This window comes from Cajanus cajan, chromosome 7 (genome assembly GCF_000230855.2).
Source record: "Cajanus cajan strain Asha chromosome 7, NIPB_CcT2T_4, whole genome shotgun sequence".
NCBI lineage: Eukaryota > Viridiplantae > Streptophyta > Magnoliopsida > Fabales > Fabaceae > Cajanus > Cajanus cajan.
In genome coordinates this window covers 17753182-17764038 of record NC_138523.1, presented here as the reverse complement: position 1 = coordinate 17764038, position 10857 = coordinate 17753182, and the positions used below count along the sequence as shown (strand labels likewise).

The 10857-nt window shown below is 30.8% G+C and overlaps 1 protein-coding gene across 2 annotated transcripts; it reads left to right on the top strand.

Annotated features, from left to right (window-relative positions):
- Positions 1 to 1478: 1478 nt before the first annotated feature.
- Positions 1479 to 6087, top strand: LOC109813370 (E3 ubiquitin-protein ligase RHF2A). Of its 2 annotated transcripts, XM_020377546.3 has the most exons (10): positions 1479 to 1600; positions 1712 to 1794; positions 2708 to 2842; positions 2956 to 3002; positions 3914 to 3976; positions 4068 to 4176; positions 4272 to 4639; positions 4735 to 4839; positions 4925 to 5289; positions 5766 to 6087. In XM_020377546.3, exons 2-9 carry the CDS (start codon positions 1789 to 1791, stop codon positions 5235 to 5237), a joined length of 1146 nt encoding a protein of 381 aa, XP_020233135.1. In that variant the 5' UTR covers positions 1479 to 1600; positions 1712 to 1788; the 3' UTR covers positions 5238 to 5289; positions 5766 to 6087. The 2 variants fall into 2 exon arrangements, with proteins under 2 accessions (XP_020233135.1, XP_082915513.1); XM_083059387.1 differs by lacking the exon at positions 1479 to 1600 and having other exon boundaries at positions 1611 to 1794.
- The last annotated feature ends 4770 nt before the right edge of the window (positions 6088 to 10857 follow it).

The window sequence follows — 10857 nt, the reverse complement described above, 5'->3', positions numbered from 1 at the left end:
TATCATTAATTTTGTTTAAATATTAAAAATAATAAACAGATAAATAATAACTTAAAATATATCAATCTCATAAGTCTAAATAAAAGTCTAAAAAAATTGTGATAATCCAATCTTATAATTTCAAACAAAAGCCATTTGAAAGAAAATAATAAAAAAAAAATATATGACATATTAGCACTTAAGGTTACTTGCTCATTTATAGATAGATAGAGTTTTTTTTTGTATCATCACTTATTATCATCCATAAAGGATTTTATCTACATATACCTATAATCACATAAGCAGTTTTTTTTTTGACATTCCAACTCAACACTTTCAGGGTTTGACTTCCCAACATTTGTATAATTGAGACATGTACTCCAAACTTTGAAAATTAATGTGTATTCAATATATATTATTCAAACTTGTATTATTTTTGTCAATATTAAAATAATGTTTGATCAGCAAAAAATTATATCTAACAAACATATATTGATCCTTATTTGTTAGCTTTAAGATATTATAAGAATTATATTAATGAATAAAATAAAATAAAAACCTATGTGAATGGATTCACAAATATATTTCCTGTGATCATATCATAGTGAAGTTTTATTTAATAAATAATAAATTAATGTTCTAAAACTAACATATCAATTTTATTCTGGTTTAAAAAGATATCTAATTTAATTTAGGCTAATCTCTAGTCCTTAATTTTGTTTTTTTATTATAATTATTTTGGTCCTTCATTTATTAAAATATTCATTTTGGTCATTTAAAATTTTTAATTTTCTTGTTGATTTACTTTTTTCTAAATAATAATTATTTTTTTATTTTGAGACATAATTTTGAATTTCTTCTTTTGTCTAATTCAAATTTTGAATTTTGTTTCATTCAATTCATTTATATAAAACTTATCGAGCACAATTGAAGTTCAAACAAAAAATTGTTATAAACATGATAAAAATCATATAAAAAAAATTCCAAAAAATAACTAAAAATTAAAAAAATTAATTTCATATTATTTTCTAGTTACTTATAAAATATATTTTTCACACAATTTTCACTATAATTTTAACCCTTTTAAATTTGAAAGTCAATTAAATTTTATAATTTTCATACAAATAAATCTAGTCATATAAATTTCACATTTTGAAATAATAAAGGATTGATTCAAAATCACAAAAATTAAAAATGGTCATTATTTTAAAAAGATTAATTTAATCCAAATATAAAAGATAAAGAAAAAAACAAATACTTTCACATAAAATCAAAATAAATCTTAAAAAAAAAAAAAGATAAACATAATATAATTTATTTTTTAATTTAGGCGATTTTAACTCTTAATTTAAAATTCGTTTTAAAAAAACTTCCAATTTGTTTTTTTTTTTTTTTTAAACCATATTCTTTGTGAATCATTTATAAGAAAATCTGATTTGAACCTCAAGTTGAAGAAGTGACAGAAAAACCATAAAAACAACATCATAAAAGCGACAGCATCGAACATTATTGTATGGCGGAGAAAGCCTGAAAAGCGAGCCTTATATTCGTAGCTGTGGGACCTCTTTTCCAATACACGCACAATTTTTTTGGTTAAGAAACCCACCAAACATCCAACAAGGTAAAGTGTAACTGTCATCCCTTTCTTTTTCTCCCTCTTTCCCTTTCTTTTTCTTCTTCATTCATCGTCACTGAATTCGGATCTGTTGCATTATCTCCTTTCTCAATTCAGGGCTTGTTTTTCTCTTCATTGGGGCTCCCTTCGCTTCTTGAGCCCCTTTTTCTTTTCTGGGCCCTTACCGATTCTCAATGGAGGTAATTCAACCCTTGTTATGTTTTGATCAATTTTTTTGCTTCTTTTTCTGTTTCATGACTCCCTGCTGCAATATCTGTTGCAAAGTTTGGTGCTTTTTTATCTGGGGTGCTTGTGATTGCCTCCTTTTGTGATGATCCTTTGCTTTCACATGTGTTGTTCCTTTTTGTTGTGTTGAATTTTGTTATGATGTTTTTACTGATTTATTTATTTGTAATTTATAATTATGGAAGTTTATCACATGTCAATGCATTTGTGTTTTGTAAAACATGATCCAATATGTTCCATAAGGATAGGTATTAGATAATTGGAAGAGGGGGAAAAGATAATTGTTTCAAGTTATTTGCTCTATTTGTGGAAGCGTTTCACGAATAATTCATAAAGCTTTTTAGGGTGTATAGCATTGGTGGAAACTGCATTTATTTATATGGTCGATAATCAAGGTTTTTAAAAACGTTCTGCAACTGCGATTATCGTTGCAAATGTTAACAATTTTTCTACAATATCAGAGATCCCAAGGAAATCGTGACAACCACAATTCAAAACCTTGTTGATAATGTGTGTTGTTGTTGTTGTTGATGTTGTTATGCTTTTAATTTGATTAAAAAATGTGTGCAACAAAATTCTTTGGCAACTTTCTAGAGTAAGGGTTTTATCATTTGTGCTGAGGCTTCTGGTTGCAACGATTCAGAGGGAGGAATTGTTATGCCAGTAATGTCATTGCATCATTTCCTTGTCCAATTTCACCTGATTCATTAAGTAATTTGAGGTATAATCTGGATTTTAAGTTTACTTATTGGATCTGTGATTGAATAATGACACTCTGAATGAATTTCCTTATGTGTGTTGGAAATATTATACACTCAAGATTACTGGCAAAATATGGCATTTGACTGTGAAATCTGAAATATATAGGTTCCAGGAATGGAAGGCAAGACCGAAAGTCATATGACATCGGCAGCAGCCTTTGTGGAAGGAGGTATTCAAGAAGCCTGTGATGATGCTTGCAGCATATGTCTTGAGGATTTTTGCAAAAGTGATCCTGCAACTGTAATATACAGCTTTCGTGCTTCCCTCTGTCCCTTTTCACGAATAGAATTATAAACAAGGATAGGTTCATTTGAAAACATTTGTTTACTCCTTTTCCTTGTGTTTCTTTTCAGGTCACTAATTGCAGGCATGACTTCCACCTGCAGTGCATTCTTGAATGGTACATTTCAATATATGTTTTTCATGTTTGTCTTTCACAAAACTTAGATTTTTAGTTTAATTTTTACATCTATATTCTCATAGGGTAACACGTTATGTTTGGTTAAATTGGTTCATATTTATTAAATGGTTTCTAACTTTCAAAACCATTAACAAGTTCTCACTCATGATAAGTTAAAACTAGAAGTCTAAAAGCATTGGTATAATTGTGTGATACTTCTGAATTTCTGGTCTCCTTTTCTCTAAGGTCAGGGTGGGGAATGGGGGCAAAAACTGGGCATTGGAATGGAAGGGATAATTGATCGCACCAATGTTGATCATGACAAGTGTCCTTAGCCCTTGATTGTATTATTAGCTGTTTGGACTGGAAAATCAATGGATTGCTCAACTTTCTAGTTTAATTCTTTCCTGTGTGTTTCAATTTAGTGAGAATTGGACTGAACCTGCCAATTATGGTATGATATGGTCACACGATAACGGTGTGTGAAGCTGCCACATCTTACCAAAATTTAATTTGAAGGGATAACCAAACCACAAAGGCATCTGAACTGTAGGCTTCCTGGCGAGGATTGAATATTTTCAACCAGACAAAGACATTTCTTTTTTTAAGAAACACACAGTATAAATAAGATCTTTGGGAATAGTTTGATGGAGATGTTTCTGTCTCCTCCGTCTGTGTATGTGTTTTTCTCAATATTGAGTATGGCTAGGGGCCATGTAACCATGTTACTGTTGAAAATATTCATGTTATTTATATATATATATATATATATATATATATATATATTTGAAATTTCTGATCTCAAAACATGATTTTGGCTGCTAATGGGTGGGAGCCTACGATTTGCTTTATATGGTTGAAAATGGGAACATTATATTTCAGCAATAGTTATTACTGACTATTGTTTATAGGTGTCAGAGAAGCTCCCAATGCCCTATGTGTTGGCAGCCTATCAGCTTGAAGGATGCTACCAGGTAGTTCAGGATTTTTCTACTTGGGGTTTACTACTTTATAGTTCATTTCTTCATTATATTCTTAAACTTGTATATATGCATTTCATGACAGTCAAGAGTTGCTTGAGGCAGTAGAGCTGGAGAGGAGCTTGAGGGATACCCCATCAAGAAATGCTGCGATTTTTCGTCATCCGACACTTGGTGATTTGCAATTGCAGCATGTCAGTCATCCATCTGTCTTTGAGTTTTTATTTTATTGTCCTTACCACACCTTTCTACCATGTATGTAAGCTAGTAATTTTTCTTACTTTTGCAGTTACCCATGGGTGCGAATGAGTCTGATATTGAAGAGAGAATAATTCAACATATAGCTGCTGCAGCAGCAATGAGGAGAGCACACCACCTCGGCCGGAGGGAAGGCCAAAGAACTAGGTCATCAGCTCATGGCCGTCCAAATGTCGTGGTATACTCAACTCAGCCTGGTGCACCTCCATCAACTGCTGAAGGGGGAAGTGAACCAGCTGCAATTCCTGTAGGAAGTCCATCTACCCCACTTACATTTGGTGGAAATGAGCAATCATCACCACCACAGCACATCCCTCAATTTCATACTCGGAGTACTTCTTTACCTCCTGGCACTACTGTCACAGCAACCAATCTTCAAGGAATTCACTCTAATGATAGGTAGTTAGATCTTAATATTTATTTTCTTATGATCATTATTAGTGTGTGAATATGTGAAATGTGAAGTTATACATTGTATATATACTTGCTTGCAGAAGGTTTGCCTCTCATTCCTTGCCTGCAAACCAAGATAGAGCACAGCCATCAGAACAATCGTTCTCCGATTCTCTGCGTTCCAGATTTAATGCAGTATCCATGAGGTATGATTTCTTAGAAACCATGTGTCCACAAACACTACATATTGTTAATGCAATTCATCTGATGTTAAACTGTTTTGTGACAAAGATACAAAGAATCAATTTCGAAGGGCACTAGGGGATGGAAGGAGAGGTTGTTCTCTCCTAATTCTTCCATGTCAGAACTTGGATCAGAAGTTAGGAGAGAATTGAATGCCAAAATCGCTAGTGTGTCCCGATTGATGGAGCGCCTTGAAACAGGAGAAAGTAATAGGGCTGCAGGCACTTCTTTATCAAATCACTTGGCGAATCGTTCCAATGCAGAGACAAGCAACAACCAAAACAATGTGGAAGCTCGTGGAGAGAACTCTCTGCGTGACAATAATACTCCAGCATGTTCTGCTAACTCAAATTCAAACTGAGCTCTAGTTTGCTTCTGTGAATGCATCTTTCCTCAGCATATCATGTTTGAAGGTGAGCCTTGATCTTAGTTTAGGCCTTTGAGTATCAGAACAAAATCAATATAGCTTTCATCCATGAACTACTTAGTTTTATAGTTTAATTTCTTTGCATTGATATTTCAAAATATTTTACACCGTTGACCAATCAAAAAGTTAAAGTAGTTATTATAAAAGTTTAGTAACTTGATATACATAGCAAATTATGATTGGGTGACATTGTAGAAACCCTTTACACTATCAATACATAGACTATTTTTACAGTTATTATAAAAGTTAGCTAACTACACACAACAATTTGTGATTGAATGATATTGTAAAAACCCTTTACACCATCAATACATAGACTATTTACTCTTTGTTTTATCAAATAAGCACTATTTCTGGTCAATATTGTTAATTACTCTAGGTGTATCCTTTTTGCCTGTAATGCATCCTTTTTGGTGTGTATCATGTATCATGTCTCAAGCGTCATATTTTTTTTCTTTTCAGGCTAACTGTTTGCTCAGACATGACATGATGAGGAATATATGCTCATGGCAGTTGTTGGATTTCAATAAAAAATTTAGGATTTGAGACACCTGTGCCTTTAACTCTGTATATAATATATGCCGGGAACTGTAGGGAGTAAGTATTTAAGGTGTAATCTAAGGGAGAATGTTTTCTGAATTCCCCACCTGATTTGTGTCCATAATATGTCCTTATGATTACATTTTAGAGTCAAAGGAAATATAGATCAAGGTGGCAATTGGAGTTCTTGGCGTTTCTGCTGCACTTCAACCTTGATTAAACTAAACCTTTGTTTTTAAATTCACATTAGGGAATATGAGAAGCTATCTTTCGGTTTGAAATTAAAATTAAAATCCAGTTACATTCCTTTCGTGCTAATAAGTAATATTAGTCATTAATGATACGTTTTTGAATATTATAATAATAAGATGCGTGTTTTTTTGGTATTCAAAGGGGCAAAAAGCCCAAAAAGAAATTACACAGAAATAAGTAAGATGCTTTGTGCATATGATTTTTGCGACAACAAAACATGCAGTTTTATCCTTCAATTTACTCCATAAAATGCACTGGTTTTTCCATACAAAACTAAAGAATAAATCTCTAGATTAATCTTTAAAATTTTAATTATCAAAAATGTTAGCCTTCAATTTGTTTAAATCCTTATTTAGTTTGTGATTTTGTGAAATTCACTTAATTTAGTCTCTGCATTATTTTTCACCAACATTAATTACTATGAAGTAAATCACTATCAAGAAACAAAAAGACTAAATAAAGATTTGAAAAAGTCACAGGTTAAATTGATGGTTATGATCTTTAGAATTAATTTTTAGAGTTTAGGTGTTCTTTGGTACAGAAATGTTTCAACATGCATGAAAAAGTCATCATCTTCTTCTTCTTCTTTTTCTAGAGAAATCATTAATCGTTGGATCATGCTAAAAATTTGATGATATTTTCTTAAGGCATTGATCTTTAACTTAAACAGTCGGATCGTGAAAATTAGGTCTTTAGAGGGAGATATTATCATAACAAAAACGCTGTCCAACGCAAAATTTTCTGAAAAGCAGAATGGGTCATTCTAATTTTGGAACGGGCCGTTACAGCATTGGGAACGACCAAATCAGTTTTCTTGAGTTTTTTGGGCCTTTCGGAGCCAACTTGGCCCATTTAGGTGCTCGTTAACTGTTGGATCATGCTGGAATTGTGATAATATCTTCTCAATATATTGATCTTTAATCTCAACGGTTGGATCGTCAAAATTAGTACTGTAACGAGAGATGATATCATAACAAAACTGCTACCCAACACGTTAGTCCCCTCGAGGGTTGTTTGTCTCGCTCTAGTAGACCTTTATTCTTGGTTTGGGTACCCGGACAAAATTAGGTGTCTACAATCCTTGGAGGAGATTCAACCCTTGAACGACCATAAGTACATGTTGACTATATTAGAGTGAGATGTTTCTCACTCTTTGTTTTCTTTTCTGTTGTTCCATTTAATGTGTTGCAAGTAATGACTATCATGTTGATGATGTAGGAGATGAGGCATGAGCTTGATGGGGTATTATATGGGCTCTGATAAGATGTGACACCTATGGCCGTAGTATAAGACTTTTTTTTTATTATTTCAAGCTATGTTTAATTGTAGAATGGTGTTACTTATGTTTATGAATAGCCTTTAACTAATCTTTTGATTTTACTTATGTTGTGGACATTTTGAACATTGTTAAGTTTGAAGATTATTGTAGTTGTTTATCTATGAATGTCTTGTGTTTATCTTAGGGCTAATGGGTGTCACAATGTGAAAGTTGGGAGAGAAACACAATCTCTGTGCTAAAAAAAATTGTAGATCACTTATTTTCACAAAATAGAGGTTCCTTTTATTTCATCTTGTATCTTTTTTCTTTTAAACCTGTTTGAGTATTTTTTACTTTCTACTTATGATTTCCATAGAAGTTTTTAATTCTTTTTTATTTTTCAATCAAAATTTATTTAATTTCTAAAATGAAATAACAACTTATAAGTGTTTAAATAATGATACTTCCAAACACTTTAAAATTGTATAAATGTCTGTTAAAATATATATTCAATTAAATTTTTAGCACTTATAACATAAGTTCGTATTACATAAAAGTTTATTAAATGAGATCTTAAAAAAATTATTTGATAAATTTTATAGTTAACATTGTTATTGTGAAGATTGAATGAAGACTTAACATGTGTATAATATTTCTATATTTGTTGCCAAAGTACAATAACCCCTTTGGTATTAAGATGTTAATGCTTAATAAAAGGGTAATTTTTAAATTATTTATTTTTTATACATATTTTTAAGTTATTATAATAAGTATGTCTTCTTTAAATGTAATTTCATATTAAAATATTTTTTATGATAAATTTTTATAATATAAAATAATTACATTTATAAGATTAATTTATTGTCTTCATTAGTCATCTTCATATTAATATAAGATATATAACAAAATATTAATTATATTACTTATTAATTATGTAAAATAGGATAAGAAACTATGTTGAATTTAATATTATTAAGATTAAGATTTAAATATAATATTTTTTAGATCATATTAAAATCATAATATATATATATATATATATATATATTAATCTTAATCTTAATCTTAATAATATTAATTCAGGATAGTCTCTAATCTTTTTTTTTTTTTTTGCCTAATTTCAAACAAAATTTTTAAATAAAATAATATACCAAATTACTTATTTCATATATTTATAGATTAGGCTATTATTAAGATTAAGATTAATACACACATACATATATATAGGAGGGTTATAATAACACCGATATAACTTTTACTAAGTATTATACTACTTAATAATTTTATATTAAATGTGAATTTTGTAAATTCAACCGTTAGATTGAAAGTTTTTTACTCTTAGATCATATATATAAAAATTTATATTAATCTAAGATGAGTTGATACTTCATTCTTATAAAAAATAATTGACGTAATATATACATTTCAAAATATACTAAATTACGAACACTTTGATTAACTTTAAGTTGTTTAATTTTAACAAAATTTGATATAAACATATAAAGTGATATGAACTTTCAATCTAATGGTATTGGATTTACAAAATTCACATTTAATATAAAGTTATTGAGCGGTGTAATATATAGTAAAAGTTACACCGGTGTTATTATAACCTACTCATATATATATGAGGAATGATTCACTTACTTTAAGAGTATGTCTATGTAGAGTTATTCCACCAATAACTCATGTTTTATATTAAATTTTAACGATCCAATCATTAAATTAAAAGTTCTTAATGAATAGATCAAGTCTATATTTTAAGAAATAAAAAACTATTTGATACTTTATTTCATTCATTCAAATCAATATATACAATGTGATGGAATTCTTAAGTGAATCAATGGACTAATTCACTCTTCTTGAACTCCAAAGTCCACATGTCACCTTGAGGTTCTTCCAAGATCAAAATCGCCACAAGATTGAAGAAAATATGATAAGAGGCATGCACAAATCTTCGCTAAGAAAGTAAGAATAAAAGCCAAAACATACAAGGAAGGTTTCCTTGTTGAAGGTGCTTAAGGAGGATAGTTTCCTCAAGCTCCCTTGGCTCTGGATTTGAGAGAATTTATGAAAATGAAACTCAAATATAATCCAAAGTGAGAGGTTTACACGCATAGGAGTCTTATATAGAGTTAGGAAACATCTAGGAGAAGCTAGGTTAACCTAGGGTTTAAGTTAAACCATGGTATGGTTTACTTAACTCTAGCACCAAATTTGAATTCAAAAATTCAAATTTGGTCTGAAACGTTGCTCCCCCATGTGCCTGCATGTGCTCTTGCATCTTAGACATGTGATGGTTGCATTTATATGTTATTTAAGAAGCATTTGGAGTTGCATTTGATGCATGCCATGTGCACCACCCTTGGCCGTTCACATGGTGCATCAAATGCACTCTAAATGATTTTGAATCACATTTAAATTTAATACCACATTCTAGCTAGGCTCCATCCTATCGAACGTCCCAAGTACACGACCCAAATAAACTCTACACTACTTGGCCAAAATACAAGGCCCAAAAGAATTACAAGCCTTAGTAGGCCTTAAATGCTACACTACATGGGCTTTAGGTAATAGCCCAGCTCAAGAGAAGCTTGGGCCTGCTATCCTCAGCATTGACCCAATCCTCATACATCCTCCTAGCCATGACCCTAGTGGTGAGTCCCTTGGCTATGCCTATGCCATCACATTTGGGTTAAAAAGTGCACATTTTGGGCTATAGTATAGACTCAAAAATAATATAAAAATGTTAATAAATGAACGGGTTATGTGGGTTAAAAGATGAACCTTATATTCTATGTGAAAAATGTAACATGTGTACGTTGTGAGCTTTTCGAGTAGACTTAAATTAAATAATTAGTCTTCATAATCTTCATAAAAGTTGTAGCCCTAGATGTTAGCTTTCAAATGTCATTGGAATCAATTAAAAAGGAGGTTTTATAAATCAAGTTATGATTTAATTAGTGAGCAAAGGTCAAGCTATTAGGTTTATCTTTCTAATAAAATTAAGATCATCTTGATATCATATATATAGCTCTAGATAGGACGTTTGGATCATAAGATGTCTTAGAAGATTCAGTTGTGGAAATGTAGTTTATAACGAGGATGATGAATAGCTTTACCCTTTAAGTGTTTGATCTTATGAATGGTTTGTGGTACTTATATCAATGTTTATGAAGGATGAATTATGGTATTGTCGGAACTCGAAGAATTCTGATCTTACCCACAAATGGTTTGAACCTTTATTTTGAAAATCTCATCGGTTAGGAAATGCTCGGAAATCAGACTAATCCCTAATCAATGGTTTTTGAAAAGGTTCAAAGGGGTCGTCATCGATATTTTACTCAAAGCATCTATAAAAGAAAAGATTTCAAAATTACAATAAAGGCCTTTATAGCCAGCATTGGGTTCGAGAGTCGGTTACATATAGGGAAGGTATTAAACACCCTACAACGCCCTAAATTAATACCCTATAATGATATTATCATAATAATAAATAATAAT

Bases quoted from the DNA above. Each gene is read 5' to 3' on its own strand.
- LOC109813370 (XM_020377546.3), top strand. The intron at 2,843-2,955 runs GTAATATACAGC...GTTTCTTTTCAG, and splicing joins GCAAAAGTGATCCTGCAACT to GTCACTAATTGCAGGCATGA. The intron at 3,977-4,067 runs GTAGTTCAGGAT...ATTTCATGACAG, and splicing joins AGCTTGAAGGATGCTACCAG to TCAAGAGTTGCTTGAGGCAG.